Source organism: Cladophialophora psammophila, assembly GCF_000585535.1.
Source record: "Cladophialophora psammophila CBS 110553 chromosome Unknown aczJe-supercont1.22, whole genome shotgun sequence".
NCBI classification, from domain to species: domain Eukaryota; kingdom Fungi; phylum Ascomycota; class Eurotiomycetes; order Chaetothyriales; family Herpotrichiellaceae; genus Cladophialophora; species Cladophialophora psammophila.
Genome location: NW_006912943.1, coordinates 326,601 through 344,135, shown reverse-complemented (window position 1 = coordinate 344,135; position 17,535 = coordinate 326,601). Strand labels below are relative to the sequence as shown.

At 50.6% G+C, this 17,535-nt stretch overlaps 6 protein-coding genes across 6 annotated transcripts; 2 read left to right on the top strand and 4 right to left on the bottom strand.

The window, feature by feature from the left end:
• Positions 1-1,028: 1,028 nt before the first annotated feature.
• On the bottom strand, positions 1,029-3,250 carry A1O5_10983 (uncharacterized protein; the record flags this gene model as incomplete). Its single annotated transcript, XM_007751556.1, has 2 exons — positions 1,029-2,928; positions 2,982-3,250. The coding sequence occupies 2 exons, from the start codon at positions 3,248-3,250 to the stop codon at positions 1,029-1,031; spliced, it is 2,169 nt and encodes a 722-aa protein (XP_007749746.1).
• An 876-nt stretch (positions 3,251-4,126) lies between these two features.
• A1O5_10982 (uncharacterized protein) lies at positions 4,127-5,802 on the bottom strand (the record flags this gene model as incomplete). Its single annotated transcript, XM_007751555.1, has 4 exons — positions 4,127-4,485; positions 4,542-4,740; positions 4,794-5,199; positions 5,252-5,802. 4 exons carry the CDS (start codon positions 5,800-5,802, stop codon positions 4,127-4,129), a joined length of 1,515 nt encoding a protein of 504 aa, XP_007749745.1.
• A 1,391-nt stretch (positions 5,803-7,193) lies between these two features.
• Positions 7,194-10,327, bottom strand: A1O5_10981 (uncharacterized protein; the record flags this gene model as incomplete). Its single annotated transcript, XM_007751554.1, has 3 exons — positions 7,194-8,023; positions 8,082-8,294; positions 8,347-10,327. The coding sequence occupies 3 exons, from the start codon at positions 10,325-10,327 to the stop codon at positions 7,194-7,196; spliced, it is 3,024 nt and encodes a 1,007-aa protein (XP_007749744.1).
• Positions 10,328-11,243: 916 nt separating this feature from the next.
• A1O5_10980 (uncharacterized protein) lies at positions 11,244-13,014 on the top strand (the record flags this gene model as incomplete). The annotated part of the gene is made up of 2 exons (XM_007751553.1): positions 11,244-12,432; positions 12,524-13,014. 2 exons carry the CDS (start codon positions 11,244-11,246, stop codon positions 13,012-13,014), a joined length of 1,680 nt encoding a protein of 559 aa, XP_007749743.1.
• A 300-nt stretch (positions 13,015-13,314) lies between these two features.
• Positions 13,315-15,174, top strand: A1O5_10979 (uncharacterized protein; the record flags this gene model as incomplete). The annotated part of the gene is made up of 4 exons (XM_007751552.1): positions 13,315-13,357; positions 13,432-13,483; positions 13,540-15,079; positions 15,130-15,174. The coding sequence occupies 4 exons, from the start codon at positions 13,315-13,317 to the stop codon at positions 15,172-15,174; spliced, it is 1,680 nt and encodes a 559-aa protein (XP_007749742.1).
• Positions 15,175-15,438: 264 nt separating this feature from the next.
• A1O5_10978 (uncharacterized protein) lies at positions 15,439-16,528 on the bottom strand (the record flags this gene model as incomplete). The annotated part of the gene is made up of 2 exons (XM_007751551.1): positions 15,439-15,968; positions 16,015-16,528. The coding sequence occupies 2 exons, from the start codon at positions 16,526-16,528 to the stop codon at positions 15,439-15,441; spliced, it is 1,044 nt and encodes a 347-aa protein (XP_007749741.1).
• Between the last annotated feature and the right edge of the window lie 1,007 nt (positions 16,529-17,535).

Below are 17,535 nucleotides of genomic sequence, written 5' to 3'. Positions count from 1 at the left end.
TCGGGTGAAGAGGTTACTCGTTTCGCGAGTAATATAGATACCATTTTGCTGTGTTACCTTCTGCGCGTCCGGAGTAGTAATTGGACGGAATATCCTGCACACGCTCATGGTTTAAGCTCATCTGACTCCCTACATAATGGTAACAATACGTGTCTGTTTAAAGATTCCTGCTACCGGCCAATTCGTTTCACCCTGTCTATCGGGCAGACAGCAATGTTATATCTGCACAACCTGGAGGGGACTTCGCAATGCAATCACATGTTTTCACAATTAATTATCTTTCAAGAATGCGACGCCTTGCGCTTAGCCTCACCTCTTTTAACACATAATTGAATGGCCCTTGATACACTCAATATGCTATCTTTGACATGTTGACCCTTCAATGTCTTGTACAAGACTCGCGCCTTGTGACACGCATGACCAAGAAAGCGACAGACTCTGAGACTGATGGAGGATTGGAAAATTTCAAGTAGGGAAGAACGTCGCGTCGACGCTCACCCGACCGTATGGTATGCTAGTCCGGGAGGCTAGAGTGCTCTCCAAGTTCGAATTGTCAAGGATTCCTTCATCATCGAATCCGTGCCGTCTTGTTCCTGATTCTCACAGACCGCGTCCACGTGAGCAAGTAAATAGTCTTTCGGCCGGCGACGGAAGGAAGTGTTCGTGTTGAAAAGGGAACTTCTGGGAAACTTAATTCGTTGAGGGGGTGAGGGGAAGGCCCTTGTAGCATAAAATGTGACATTCGTCAACCTTGCGAAAATACGAGGTTGGACTATTCACCGATCTTCGAAACCAATGCAAGTCGGCAAGGCGGGATAACATTTTGGGCGTGGAATCGTTCTTCCACTGTCCCTAAACCCCTTTCCTGAGAACTCAGCGTCCGGGAGATTCCACAACCGACCTGTTGATACGGTCGAATGCCCACCTCAAGAGTGGGCTTAGCTCATGCAGGCTAATCACCTTTGTGACCAGGCAGCAAGGGAGAAACAGTCCACCACTTGGGTGACACACTCGTGGTGTAGCATTTGTCAAACGGCATTCAGGTTTATTGATGAAGATGGACCCGCTCTCTGCTCTGTTTCCGCTCGCGGGTCACCCTCGACTTTCATCAGACATTCTTGCCCGTGCTGTCTGAGACTGTCTTGGAGACGAGCTAACAACTTGTTAAGAAGCCACTCACTTTCAGGTTTGTCTGCCATCAACGGGCTGTCGCGTCCCATCCAGCTCCATTTGGTGATTTGGGTATCACTCTGTTGGTCCGGATCATGGCCTGGTTTGGAGGAAGTTCGCCTTTCCTGACTCCCTCGTCCATTCTGATGTGCGTCAAACCTCTCCTTCAGGCTAGGATAGCGCTGGATTCCTTCTGCCTGAGGTCGACGATGATGCCGATCATCATTTTCACCTTCGCCGAGGAGGCTCAAATAGAAGGCCCATTCAACATAGCTGTACTTCTTGTCTGGCGTGGCTTTCACGTCGTTCCAGACCTTTCGAATGTGCGAGACGAGGAGCCGCCCATAATAGTCTTCATCACTACCAATATTATTGCCAGAGGCTTTTTCTTCGGCCCTTCCCTGCATGGTGGATTGTGTGAGATCCTCAGCGATACGCTGCCGGCGCATCTTGAACAGCCTAGGATTGAGCTCCTGGAATCGTTCAATATCCATGGCCTCATCATCACTCCGATTATCCGCGGCCCTATCGGAGCTAAGATCGAGGGGAATCAATCCCAGAGTCGATTTGTATAGACCTAGCTTCAATCGATCCATAATACCACGGTTCTCGCTTGGAAGAATTGTGACCTCTCCGATCCAAATGGTGAATTCCTTGGCCACTTTAACCACAGTGTCACTCATGTTGGAAATAAGAATGGTTAATGTAGGTACCGCCATCAGCGTCCAAAAGACAAACCATGGTTTACCGCTGTTGCTCGTCGGTTGGAAGTCTCCATAACCAATCGTCAGCAAGGAGGTGTAGGAGAAGTAGAGTGCGACGAAGTACGACCAGTTTTGGTTCTCTTCAGTTTTTGTAAAGACGAGGGCTCCAACGGTCCACAACAGAGCAAAGGCAAGAGTAGAGGCGAACAAGCGGAACCATCTTTTCTTCAGCGTGGCCAAGTGTTGTACGCGTCGCATCGCCTCGAATTCCGCCTGACGCAGTTCCATCTCTCCGATCTTATGAGCCTCGGGGTTGCGAGTCAGAGTGGCCGCGATTTCCTCGGGTAGACCGATGACCTTGCCTCTCGTTTTGCCTGATTGGGCGGCTTGGCTCGCTTTCGCTATTCTCTTCAGCACTCTTTGCCGTGTCTTTTCGGTCATCAATGAGGCCAAGTCGACCTCAGTCCGGTCCAACACCAGCGTCCGGATTGAGCCCACGACGATGCCGAGCACGAGAATAATACTAAAAGCGAAAGGGAAGAGGAGGCTGCGACCGAGATGCGTTGTTGGAACAAACGGCGAGCCGATTCCAATGGTGAGAGCGGTGAAATCGGCAAAGAATACGGCATCGAGGTATGTCCATCCTTCAACTTTGGAGTAGACCAATGCCCACACCAATAGATAGGCAAGAAAAACGATCGTTTGCAACATTAGGGTCCGTTGAGCCGTCGTGAGCTTGAACTCATAGCCGTAGTGTCCCTTGCACGCGCCATACACGGTGACACACAGGATGTAAGAGATAAGCTGGTATAGTCCTACAGCAAATATAGCGTAGTAGTAGGCCTGCGACAAGACATAATTGCGCCCCTGGGCCGAATGAAGGTCGTATGCGACTTTGGCGACAGGACCGATGAGGAGGATTGAAGCGCACCAGAAGCCGAGTATAGTGATGGACTGGGCAACGGCAAAAGGTAGCCGACGTGCCATGTGGAGCAAAAGGGCCAGGTTGGCGGTCAATGCCAGCACCAGCGATACAGCATTGGCGGCAATGAGGCTGTTCACATTCTATCAGCGGTCTGCAGCGTATGAACTATGAGCAGTCCGTACCGAGGCAGATGCTTTGTGTTAAGCCTGTGCTCTGTGTTGGTCACTTGGACTGTCCAGTTTTCTGCCATTGCACAGATACTGAAGGCATTGGCAAGGGGCCCAAATGTGCCTGCCAGCAATGGAAATACCATATTTGCATAACCCCATGTGGCTGGTTGGAGATGGTTGTTTTCATCCTCGTCGGAATCCGCGTCGCAACCCGCTTTGTGCCTGAGATGGTCCGGTTGATCTTGGTTGCCAAATGACTCATCCGGCCTGCTGTCGTTCATTGCGCTGAGATGTTGTGGACGTAATCATATCGAACCATAGGGCACTTTAAACGGCCGTATTGTTATCCACAGTTCAGCTTAAGGAGCATTAACACCAACAAAGTGCTTTGGGCAATGATCCTGAGTGCCGATGGAGTGCGAAGAAGAGGAACTCATGAGTAGCCTGCAAATATTGACCAAAACGACCAAAATGACAGTGTCAGAGCACATAAGCTGCTATACTTTTGAGTTTCCCGTTTGTCTGCCGCAATCACAAGATCGGTGAGCGCAAGAAGGGCGAGACTGGATTGGATCGCGTGTCCCCTCTTGCTCTATTTCCCCCCTCATTCGTCGCCAAGGGTCTTGTACATTGCGAAGTCGAATTCCCTCCGCTGGTTCCGAGGGGCCAAGCCGGTTAGAGGGAGGTAGCACAAGAGGGCTTAGACACTCCTAGTCTTTCACAAGAGCAAGGCTCAAGTTAGCGCTGTTCCGAATATGAATATCCACATGCGCTGAGCAAGTCCTGGTCGCCGCTCAGGTCTCGAAAGTCCAACAGGTGCAACAGTCATGAAATTAACAAGACATCCTATCTTCTTGCGTGGCTTCTCGAGGACCCTTTCTTACACTAGTGCTTCGGATACTTTGATCGTCAAAACAAGCGCGCAGTGTACCGCCCTATACAAAGCCCTGCAATGACCACAGAGACAAAACCGATGCAACTTCTCTACCTTAATTCCGAGTCTCATGTGGAGATAATTGGGGGCAGATATTCCAAAGTTTAGTCGAGGAAGATCCCAGGAAGTTCTCGCGTCCCATACACTCGATCTGGCAATGGTCTGAGTCGGGAAATCTCAGAGAATTCACGATGATGAAATGTTACAATGTGAGAAGCGTCGATTATGGTCCTGCAGGTAGAGATGTGTCGACACCATCCGACAATGAATGTAGCTCGGGGCCTAGATAATCGAGGTCAAAATTGAGATCATCCAAACTCACATGGTTATCCAAGGCTGTTTGGAGGGCTTCGAGGTTGTTCTCTAGCAACCGAAGCTGTCTGTCGAAATATTTCGCGGGTACATTGCCTGCTAAGCTCTGCTGACGAAGAATGCAACATATAGTATTGAGGGCATTCTGGTCTTCATCTGTGAATTGAAGAGCGTCCTGGTTGCGATAAACGAAGGACCGCATGGTTTTGGCAAGGTAGAGCACTATGGCAGCAGTAAAGGCGTAGCTAGCGTCAAAATAGGAATAAGTGGCTGCATATAATAGATCCGATTAGCATTTTCTCCGACTGGGAAATTGAGGTACTAACACAGTGCACCTTGGTATTGCAGCCATTCTAATATGCTCGCCGTCTCTCGCGCAGATTCCAGGGAGGCGTTATAAAATCCTCGCAGCATCGATTTTGGCCCCGGATTGGCGTCGATCGTCTCCGAATGCTCCTTACTTCGTGCTTCAAAGCGGTCATTGTGGATATTGACCAAAGCAGGTCTGAGGAGCACAAGAATGGTCTAGCCCTGGTCAGTAAGAATGACAAGAAATATGCGTGGTGAAGAGAGCTGACCTGATGATAGATGAGATGCAAGTTCGCGGTCACCCGGCTTAAATTTAGCATTGACCCATTCAAACTCCTAGCGAGCTTCAACTTTTCCGAAAGCTCCTGCTGCCAAGCGACCAAGCCTTGATGAAATTCATCCATCTTGTCCAGGTGTTGCTGTGATAGAGAATTCCCCAGGTCAAAATTGAACAAAGAAATATGAGAATAGGGGTTGATCGCGGTGCCTGCGTAACCGTATAACGAAGAATAAGCCTGACCTCTCAAGCGCATGAGTTCTAGGTGCGCATTAGATTCTTCAGAGTCAAAGAACTCCATTATTGAGTCGCCAGAAAGACGACTGGAGTCGGCATATTCAATGGTGATTTCATCGTCCAGGATACCCCACGGACGGCCTGTGGTGGAGGAAGTAAGTCTAAGCCCATGGTTAGCTCGCTTTGAGAGAGGTTGAAGCATTGCCAACGTACAGATCCTGATAATAAACGGTCCAGAACACCCGCCTCTGGTGTTCGCATTCAGCTATACGGAGATCCGAGCCCTCCGACGGGAAATCCAACGGGCTGCGGTGCAAGCCCAGTGAGAGCGCCGCACGCAAACCGAGGCCATTGTACATATAAGCTGTGTTAATTTTGTCCATGGAAAACGCGTAGATTGCAAGCAAGCACAAGGTCTCAATGTACTGTACGTCAGGATTCTCAGCCACCTGCTGAAGAAATGCAACGGATTGGTGATAGTAATCGGCTCCGGGGGGGTCTTTTTCTTGGAGTGCCAGTGAACGGTCTAATCCAAGGCCATTATCAGTGCTGATGCCTCCATTGTTATTTTGTAGCTCCCCAACTGCAAGTACAGCAAGCCAAAAGCATAGCCAACCTCGGTCTTTGCTTTGAGGGGATTCTGGGTTCTGATACATTTGCGTTACCCTGGCGCGAATGTGTTGTCTTCGAAAGTAGTGCTGGTCATGGCCAATTGCGAACTCAACGTACTGAATTAGGTGTATGCTGTGGTTGTAGGGCGGCATGCGAATCTTCACTGGCCGGCTAGCCTCCGATCCAACCGAAGGACGGGTTAGTTCAGTATCAACTGATATCTCCAACCCAGGATTCATTAAGCCAGACTCCATGTGCCCCAGGGAGGCCCACGATGGATCAAAGGAGGTTTCATCAAATGGACTAAGCTTGAGCTTCTGCACCACAATCCACGCAGTAAATTGCTCAGTGAATGTTCGGCAGGAAGGACTGGCACGATAAGTTTGTCTCGAAACTTGTTTGCCTTGATTTGACCGACTTGAGCTGAAATCTTTTTCGGAACGTCTATAGCTGCCAGTCTTTGATGCCGCAGGGATCGAGGCTCCACTGGCCGCGGTGGGTGATATTGAATGATCCTCCTTTAGGCTGTTTGAAGGCAAGATAGGACCCTGCTGGCTCACCGAAGATCGTGACTTGCGAGGTGGCGGAAAAATGCATGGCGAATCAGATAGTGTGCAATTTCTACACGGAACACCTAGGTCCTAGTCAGTGTAACGTGCGCCGGGCTTCCAGTGTCTTGTTCATACCGCCCAAGCACTTGATTCTTTTCGTATGACACCGGGAGCATCTGTCGTGAGCTGTCAGCGCTTCAACACTCACTTAGATCGACTTTGTGTAAACAAGAAGGCTGGTTTGGGGGGAATAGCAGACGCTTGTTTCCTACGCGCTGTGTAATAAATCGGCTCCGCTCTTGGTACATCAGGAGTCCCGTTGAATGTCACCGCCGAAAGAGAAATTGGTGGGGATGATGTGTGCCACATTGTTGCGAAATCGGCCAGTTACTCTTCTTCAGCCAGAAGCTGCTCCGTAAGGCATCATCACAAGACATTAAGAAATTTTTGAGATACCTTAATGTTCTAGAGGTATATTCAATGGGCACTTATCGTGTGGGAAGATATCAAGTGTGATACAATGAGAGTCGATGAAGAAGAATCGTCGGCATATCGGAACCTCACAATTCCAGCCGATGGACCGATTAGCGGGCGAGATCTGGGTACTTCACGTGACTCAAAGCCTCCCATCTCACGTGATGGACCAACAGCTCTTGGCACGCCCAATACGAATTAGTGCTTCCCTCCCAATCCCTGCCACTTTCGACACTGTCACATCGCGCTTGATCGCGTCCAAAAGTGCTACAGCACTCTTTAATGAGCTCCAGCAAAGCAAGAGGGTGTCTCTGCGTCCATTGTGGAGAGAACTCCTTCTGGTGTACACAGCAGTGACCATGGGCATTCAATCAAGGCCTGCTTCATCGAAGATTTGATTACACTTAAACGCAACATGAGCTCTCACGAGGTTGTGAGGACTGATGGCGATGGTGTATCTTAATCTGTCTCAACAGGCAGTAACACGCCAATGTCTTCAGATCCCTGCAGTCCAACTTCTAGGATTCTCCTATTGCGCAGGCTGTCGTATCTGCGTATTCGAGAACGACGCTCTTGGGCTCAACAAAGACACCCAAAGGACAATAATCTATGCTGTATCCAAATGCTTGCGGTCCGCCATACTCCAAACCTCTTTTTGTGTCCGACCATCGCGGTGAGCAGGTAATCCCAAGTACCGTCACAAGCAGCCCATATCGAAATTCCGGAACGCCGAGGGCACATCCAGATTGCGTGTCGAGAACAGAGATCAGGTCAGGAACCGTTGCCAGGTATGTCTCACTTCCGTCTTTGGCGATATGCTTTGCATATATATTTTCGTTCTTGAACGGAATCTTGACCACCCCTCCTTCAGCAACTGCAGCTCTATCATGGCTCTGTTCCTCCTCGTCTTTTTCGGCTTGGGCTATGGTTATTTCCCCGTAAGAATGTCCTTTGAAAATCCTTCGTTCGACTGCCGTTATCTTTCCTCGGAAGAGGATCTTCGCCGTGGTTGGACCGCCGACTTCATCTATGATTTGTTCAGCAACTGTATGTATCGTGCTTTCTTGTTGAGCACGGGCTACCGTCCTGCCAATACGCCAGGACAGCGACAAAGTGTTGATGACTCCGTAGGACCTCACACGATCCGTCGTCGTTGGCCTGGCGGCCATGCCGACTCTTGATCCCATCTCCGAACAAGATGCTCGCAAGGCACGATCAACTATTTCATCGTCAGGCGACTTTGTCATGATGATCGTTTTACCGTCACCCGAAGCAATTGCGCACGGTGTCAGCTGTCCACTTTCATGGACGGCAATTGTGGTTTGCCAGTATGTCGGATATGCTCGACCTGATATCGTGTCAGCAAACTCATTGATAGCTGTGCGATGTGAAGATGAGGCACAAACCCATCCAATCTGCGTCAATTACTGGTCTATTAAACGCATGAGACGAGCCTATGAGCAAAGGCTCCAAGCCGTTGGCGCCTCCGATTTCGAGGCCCATGATCGCATCGAATGTTTGATGACCTAGATACTCCATCAGGTCTGCCACGGCGGTTATGCATTCTGAAGAGTTCAATCGCTCAATCGACACAGCCGGCGATCCCATCATACCACCCCCTATTATTTTGTCAGCGACAAAAGAGGCAACGATGTGGTTCATCGGGCTCACAGTATATGAGGGCGTCGTCCCGTAGGGAGGAGCTATCGATTATACGAATCGTACAACCTGCACGGATTTGATCTCGCAATTTGAGGAATTCGGCCTTGGGTGAACCGCCACCAGCACAACCCAAGATATAGCATCCTACACTTAGCCACTCAAGGTCGGTCTCTGAAACAATCCACTCATGGACACCAGTATCCGTATTCAGTCTGACCAAAGGCCGATATGCGTCAAAATCGAACTTGCCGCTAGTCATCTCTTCCTTTGAAGACAGCGAGAGGTCTCTGACCTGGTCGGCAAGAGCTTCACTTGCATCATCTTCCACATCGAGGACGGTTTTGCTCTCAGCAACATAATCAAGAGACAGATCTCCGACTGCTTTGACTAGGACGCGAATTTGCCCGGAAACGTATGGTATCGGCAGGGTGTCAACCTCGACCACAGTGACGGTACTTGAGTCAGCGCCGCCTTTCACAGCTTTTGCAACGGCTTGGGCTTTTGCGTCTTCCATAACTTCGGATAAGGACATATCGGCAATGCTATAAATAGCATCCACCGAGCCACACACCCTCGATATCGCGGCCCCGACGGCGTTCGCCACGGAATGAAAATTTGGCACCACAACTTGAGACACACCTTCGAGTTCTAGCGGACAGACAACAGAACCTCCACCGACCAAAATCACCGGCAATGGTGCTGGCGTTAGCTTCAACCGGTCGATGACACGTTCAAGCATCTTCTTCGTCCTAGCGCGAACACGCTGTATCATTTCAGGCTTAATATCGCTGACCAACTTCGGGTCCCCAATATCAAGACCCCCGGCAACCGCAACATCAGTGGCTGTACAAGTGTCACCGCCAAATACCCTCGACCTAGTAGTCAGCTGGTATCCAACCGAATCCGGCCCGATGGAGACATCCGTTTCCCGTTCGCGTATTATCGACCCCCCTCCGAGGCCGATTGATTCTAGGTGAGGCATAGGGAAGTTCATTGTCACCCCTGCCACACTGACGTAGGCTGAGGCTGCCCGAGGAAATCCTGATGGTAAAAGAACACCGCAATCTGTCGTCGTACCACCAACGTCAATTACAATTGTTGACGTACGTGCTTCGCCCTGCATTGCCATTTGTCCAAGGCCAAGATAGGCCGCTCCTCGCATGGAATTTGTGGGACCCGAGGAAAATGTCTTGATGGGCAGCTTTGCGGCCGAGGTGGAATCGATGACTGTACCATCATTCTGAGAGATGAATAGTGCGCAGTCGAGCCTTAACCGCCCCATGGCAGCACGAAAGCCACGGATTGTCCGCCTCGCAAACCTCAGAATGGATGCATTTAATATGGAAGCATTTTCTCTTTCCAATAAACCGATATTCGAGACTTCGGATGAGCAGACAATGTCGACATCGCTGAGTCGCTGTTGCATTATGGCCCGAACGCGATTCTCTTGGTGAAAATGCTGATCGATAGGAGAGAAAATCCCCGAGATGACGACGGCCTTGATCCCGAGCCTCTCAATCGCCTCGCACTCTTTCACAACTTGCTCCTCATTGATCGGAGCTTCCTGAGCGCCATCAATGTGGAGGCCTCCGTCAATATAGCCATGGTAGCCGCGGAGGAGGTCAGCCAGCACTGGAGGAAAGTCCGAAAAGGGTGGGATGTCTCTAGTATAACTTCTTGACAGTCGAATGACAGCCACTTTCGACAGCCGATGTACATCGCGTTCAATAACTGCATTCAAAAAGTGTGTAGTCCCAACAATGAGGCAGGAGATTTCGGAAACGCGGTCCTCGGCCTGTTTCAGCACGTTCCCAACGGCAATCTCGATACCGTCAGTCACATTTGGACTTGTTGTTGGTGTCTTATGCCAGGCCAGTACTCCACGATTGGGCTGATGAACTGCGTCCAAGTCAAGAAGCACGGCATCCGTATTCGTGCCTCCGACATCGACCCCAATCCTCAGAGTTCGTTTTGCTCGGATTGAACCCATTAAAATGCGAGATCAGTTCGGAAATATAATTATTGCTCTAGGATCCGAGAGCGGTGCGATTTATTGTGGATGATAGCTCACCAAAGCAATTTCATTCAGTTTAAGGAGGTCGATTACCCATATGGCCAGGCAAGGAAGGTTTGGGATCAGATATGTAGGCGAGGCAGTCCAGATCACTTACGGTTTTGTCATATTCTTGACAAAGATGTTCCTTGTCATTCGGCAACTCCTGTCGTGGAGATGGAGTTTGAGGCAAGTTCAACGAGTTTACAATACGCCTTCCAGGCACCTGAAGCACGACCCCCAAAAGGAACTTGGAAAAGCTGATCCATGCGTGTCTTTACCTATCTTTCTACGAGCCCGAACTAGTTAGTTTGCGGCAAGACCTCAATAGATAGGTTTAGATAGGCATGTCGCCAATGTCCGCAGCCTTGGATACTCCTCATTGGTCGACTATGCCCTAAGATAGGTAACGGCGATCGTTGCCCCACGAAACATAACCGACTGAATACTTGTGGGTTTGGCAGGCGGCAGCTAAATGGTAGTGGCTACTAACAAGCCTCTGCTCGCACTCTTGAGAGTCTGGTATTTGTCCTGGCGGCTGTTGGTGCTCGGGTGCTGACGTGAATCTAGACCGCTTCCCGAGGAGGCTCGGTCCCAGAATTACATTCACCCTACATTGGCAAGGGGTCTTCAAGATTCAAGAAAGTTCCCTATCTTCTAGTGATGGTGCGCCTTGGACGAACGATAACGACTCTTCCTTCATTAAGCGGCTGGAATCACATATGTACGGCAACCTGCTGACCAGAGTCACTATAAACATCCCTCGCACAATCGACGAACATTAAGTCCTTATTCCTTCTAACACGGCCTGCTTTCGCGACCTGCTTTACATTTGGATTCCAGGCCTTTCGCGATGAAGCTGCCAAACTTCAGACCACATTCCTTCCACCTGCAGCTGCAGGGTGAATCCTCAATCTGGATCAACGATGACATTCGACCTCTCCCTCCTTCACGCCGCCTTTGGGACACTTGGGCATACATTTCTTTCTGGGCCATCAATCAAATTGCCCTGAGTAACTGGCAACTGGGGGCATCCCTCATTGCAGTCGGTCTGTCCGTCTGGCAGACTATGATCGCAGTCATCATTGGAAAGCTTATTATCGCCGGAGTCGCGATATGTAATGGAATGGTCGGTGCAACCTGGCATATTGGATTCCCAGTTCTATCGCGTGGCATATGGGGTGTCTGGGGATCCTATGTCATCATTATCCAGCGGATTGCTCTGAGTCTAACCTGGTTCTGCGTACAATCCTGGACAGGCGGTCTCTGCGTCACAGCAGTGCTCAGTTCCATCTTCTCCTCCTTCCAGCACATGGAGAACACCCTCCCGAAGTCTGCAAATACCACGACAAAATCATTGACCGGTTGGATAGTGTACAACATCATTACCATACCAATGCTCTACATCCCCCCTGAAAAGACTCGGCGGTTGCTATTCGTGATGAATTTGGTCTCTGTTGTCACACTCATCTCAATGATGATATACGTCCTATCCACTGCTCGGGGCGGCGGTCCACTACTGTCAGCCCCCGCGGCAGCACAATCTGGCAGTCAATTAGGATGGGCCATCGTGCAGGGTATAACGACAGTGATCGGGGGTATTGCAGTGGGACTTACAAATCAAACCGACTACTCTCGGTTCGCTCGACGACCAGGCGACCAGATTTTTGGCCAGTGGTTCTCCATCATCACCTTGGGAACAATCCTGCCGCTGTTTGGCTGTCTCACGAGCTCGGCATCTATCAAACTATACGGCCAAGCCTACTGGAATCCACCTGATCTCCTGCTCCGCTGGCTTGATGATGACTATAATGCTAAATCTCGAGCTGCAGCCTTCTTTGGTGGCTGTGGACTCGTGGTCTGCCAGCTTGCGATTAACACTATTGACAATGCGTTCTCGGCTGGCATGGACATGGCTGGTTTGTTGCCGAAGTACTTCAACATTAGGCGAGGTGCTTACCTGGCTCTCATCCTTTCCATTGCCATGTGTCCATGGGAGTTGCTTGCTTCTGCTGGGACTTTCATCAGTGTTATGGGCGCCTGTAGGTCTTTCTCCTTTTTGCTGCGCAGCTTTCCTTTTGCTGTCCAGCATATGCACGATTCGAGGAAGTTAGCTAACGATAATCCTGACAGACTCCGTCTTCTTGGGACCCATGTGTGGCATCCAGATCTGCGACTATTTCATCATCCGCTCTCGCCGGATGAAGCTGTCGGCTTTATACACACCCTCCCCAACGGGAATCTACTATTATTTTCACGGCACCAATCCGCGGGCATTTGTGGCCTGGATTTGTGGTTGGGCTCCACAGTTACCTGGATTCATTGCCAACGTCAACCCAAGCGTGAGTGTGCCAAAGGCTTGCATGGACATGTTCTACCTCGCCTTCCCACTCGGGCTGGCCATCAGCTTCACGATATATCTTGGGCTCAACAAGGTGTTCCCACCCAAGGGTCTGGGCGAATATGACGACGTCGACTACTATGGTACCTTTACAAGCGACGAAGCTGCCAAGCTTGGAGTCTCACTTCTGGAAGACACACCCGGCGAGGAAAAAGACGGGCAACTTAGCTATCCGGTGGACCGGAAGATCATGGAGAAGGAGATTTACGAAGCGGGGACTTAGAACGGACGGGGTTAATTGTGGTTATTGAATTCCTGAATGTTTTCACGCAAGGGCTCTACCAGGTCCTAGGTACCATGGGAGTGAAACAGTCAGAACAATGTAAATGAAGACTGCCATTTAGGTCTGTATGCTCCACCATAGTATACATGCTCCGCCGTATACAGCTACGTTCACCTACTGGACTTGAGTGGCAAAGCCTGGCACTGTGCCTGTATTTTCATCTTCACATTAGTAATCGTCACCCATCAACACACTCGCTGGTCGGATGCCTCGAGGGAGACCAAGGAATGTGGTGCAACCATGCAGCTACTGTGGGAAGCAGTTCCAACGGCGGGAACATTTGGTGCGGCATGAGCGCACGCGTACGAAGGCCGGGTGCGAAACCAAGGTGTCAAGGACTCTGCTGACAATGAGCAGATACGCGCGAGACGCCGTTTGCTTGCCAATGCGGCCAGGCCTTCACTAGAAAGTGAGCAAGTCCCTGTTCTCTGGCCTTGGGAGATACGCGCATAACCATTCACCCAGGGATCTCTTGTCGCGTCACATCAGGTTATCACACGACCAGCGCACCGATGCCCCGTCAGCCGATGAGGAGGATCACCGTGAACCGGGCGGGTTGCACACGGGAGAGACAGCAGTGAATGATCTAGACCTCCTTTTTGATCCGGAGCTCTTCACGCAAGATATGCTGCCGCCCAGCGTGTTTGAATTTGACGCCGATTGCCCTTTCACTGACGACCAAACACACCTTCAACCTCCGGGCTCCAACGACTTCCCTCGCTTCAGCTCCCGTCTACCAGACTTAGGCGATGCAGAACGCGCGCGTAACAGTGATGTGGATCATAGCGGAGCTTTCGCAGATCTTACAGGTATCTTACCATGGTCTTTCTCCGAGCCTGCTTACGAAGGTTTCTGCCTCGAAGTCGAGTCCTACTCAGCAGTTCTTCCAGGAAATTGGCAGGTGCCGTCACGAAATGCCTTGAGCCGTAATCTGGAATCATACTTCCGCTGTTTTCAAGAAAATCTTCCTTTCCTTCATTCCGCAACGTTCTCAGTCGCAAAAACGGACATCGAATTACTGCTGGCGGCCGCCGCTCTTGGAGCCCTGAACCGATTTGAAGCCTCCTGTTCTTGTTGCTTGTACTCTATGGCGAAAGCCATTTTTGCGGAGAAGGCACATCGGCAGGACCTCGAGCTATCAACTGGGTTGCTAACAAGACGAAATCATCCGATGCTCGAAAGGAGGGATGGACTTGGAAAGATCCAAACGCTCATCCTCCTCATTATTTATGCGTCATGGACTGGAGAGGGCGCCTTACCTGACGCATTATCTATGGGGGGACAATTGAGCATGCTTGTCCGACAGCATCAGTTCTCCGAGTCGGATGTACCCACAGACGTGGATGGTCGGCTGATGGATGCCGCTGCGAAGGAACAGGCCTGGTGTGAGTGGGTGTCTTCCGAGGAGCGGAGGAGGACCTTACTCGCCGCGTTTGTGCTTCTTAGTCTACACAACATCGCCTATGACACCCCTCCGCAGCTCTTCAACCACGAGATATGCGTCTTCCTGCCGAGCTGCATGGAGCCATGGAAGGCCACCGACGCTGCACATTGGCATCTGAGCAATCCTCCCGTTCAACGACTATTTCGACAAGCGCTCCAGTCACTCTTCGATGGTGTTGTGTTCCCATTGTCTTCATTTGCTGACTATGTTCTCATTCATGGTTTGCTTCAACAAATAAGCCTCGCCAATCGTAACGCTATGGGAAAATCCATCCAGCCAGATGCAGTCAAAGCTTTTGAGACCGCCCTGCACACGTGGCAATCGTCCTGGGAGCTCACCCATGAGTCTAGTCTTGATCCACTGTCAGAGAAAGGGCCTCTTGGACTGAACGCAACCGCCCTGCTTCGCCTTGCCTATATTCGATTAAGCTCAAACTCAGCACCGTGCCGCGCGCTTTTGTCAAGAGATATCAGCAACCTTGTGCTTGAAGAGGCCCATACAGAGAGGTCACCTAGGGTGGATCGAGCTATCCTACATGCTGCGCATGCTTTGAGTATACCAGTACGTTTGGGCATTGGGTTGGTTACCCATACTCGGTTCCCATTTCGAAGTATCGAGCATTCGCTGAGCAGCCTCGAATGTGCCTTATTGCTTAAAGATTGGCTTGGAATGATTGCGACGGTCACCAGAACCTGCATCCCATTGCGCAAGACTGAGCGCAAGCTCTTGGAAATCATCGCCGGAATTATCAAAGAGACGTCTCTGGCAGGGACGCTGAATATTCACGAAAATGAGTCATCCCGCTGTCACCAAATGGCCACGACAATATTAAAACTATGGGCTCAAATATTTCAAGGTGTCCATGTCCTCGAGATTGATACATTCATTGCCTCTGGTCTTCAATTTCTGGCAGACGCTACCTAGTTCAGGTTTATGCACACTTTGCCAATGTGTTGACCCGATGCCACATATTTCAAAGCCGCGATGATATCGTCCCGATTGAATGCGAACGTCCGGTCCACTGGCACGGGTAAATCACGGCTACCAATAAATTGCACGGCTTCCTCAAGCTGCTGTTTGGATCCAGCTAGAATGCCGTGCAGCAGGGCGCCTTTGGAAAGTGCCAATAGCGTCACGTCGGGCACCTGGTCCTGGGGTATGCTTGCGAGGAAGCCGACTAAGGATATGGTCCCACCCATGGCAGCGCACTCGATACTCTGTCGAATTGTTCCAATTCCGCCGTTCTCAATGACATGGTTGGCTCCCTGTCCATCGGTGATGCGGTGTACTTCAGCAGCCCAGTTCGGGTGTGTCTTGTAATTGATCGTGTGGTCAACGCCATATTTGACTTTCACCTTTGCAAGCTTCTCATCGCTGGACGACGTGATGATTGTGGTTGCGCCAGCCGCCCTCGCGAAAATGAGAGCGGTCAATGCGACTCCTCCCGTTCCTGACATCATGAGTTGCTACCTTGATCTCGGTTCCAGGTATCATACCTTGAATAAGTACTGTCTGGCCGGGTTTTAATGGCAAGCAGCCATAAAAGCAATTCCATACTGTTGTTCCCGTGGCGACCGCGGCGGACCATTGCGTAAAGGTATGGAGCGATCTAGGCAGCTTGACAACTTGATGTACTGGCAGGACGATGTATTCTCTGAGTACGCCGTCTTTGGATCCTCCGAGTGTGTGTTTGTCGTCCTTCATTGGACCGTACAATGCTGAAGAGCTAATCGCGGCAACCACGGCGTCGCCAACTACAATGTTGTCGACCTGCTTGCTGACCTGAAGAACCTGTCCCGCCATGTCCGTGCAAGGCACGACCTGATCGTTGACCGCAAGCGGGTAGGTGCCATTAGCTATGGCAATGTCGCGGTAGTTGATGGCAACACTGTGAATCTTGACAAGGACTTCGTAGTCGCCAATGGTCGGGACGGGCTCTTTGAATGCTTGCAACCCCTCAAAGCCGCCGCCCGACGTCAACCGGAATACTGTCTGCTGCTGAGGAGACATGGCGAGGGAACAAACGGGCGACGAGTGATGCCAACGATCATGCGATCGAAAGTGATCTATGATATGTCCTCGCAAGCTCACGATAACTTGGAGCCAAGCTGTGCAGCCAGCCACCAGAGGCCGGAGGGTGCAATGCTCAATATATATGTGTGTCCTACAAGCTTCCGTCGATTGCCCCTCTGCACCCATGCGAGCTTTGCAACAAAGTCATGTAGGAGGAGTCACTGTCAGTTTGTCATCTCAGAGAGTTTCTCTGTTTTAGCCTTTGGGGTAGAAATTCACGGTCTTTCGGGATGACAGCCAAACGAGAGCATGGGCACCACAATCACGGCTGCAACCAGGAGGACTCCGCATACCTCGACCGATTTATGGTCCGACGTTTGGAACGGCTAGAAAGTCAGCCTTCGTATGCGCGCTGCCACGGACAAGTTGAAGCCTGATTGGTTCGAATTTTTACCCCTGGATCCGACTTAGTACTCCACAATTTCTACCCCGACACTACCCAGTCCAGGCGGCGGGAGGATCTTCATTCTCGGTACTGAATTACCATGGAAAATGCTTAGGCTGGCAGCTTCTATCTAGGACAACTCCAAAGTACTCCTTGAATGCCAAAGGGACCAGGTATAGACATGGTGGATATTCGAAAGGACTACTAGTACTGGAAGCGCAGCATCGAGAATCCTCAAAGCAGAAAGACAGATCGAAATCGCCGATGCCATTGATAACACCACCTTCTATGCTTACCGACAATGACTCGGGCGATTTCGTCGGCTGCTAGCACTGCCTCGGTTGCACATAATCTAGGAGAGATACGAAAACCACTGAATGAAAACCATTAAATGTGGAGCAGTTGACGGCCTACTTCGTCAGTTACAGCGTTGGAGTCGGCCAGACGTATGCCAGCATCTTCCCCAACCGTGTTGGTCGCATGATCCTAAACGGGGCTGAATATGTGAAGGATCATCGAAAACTAAGTGACTGGGGCTGGACATCGCTCGATAGTGTTA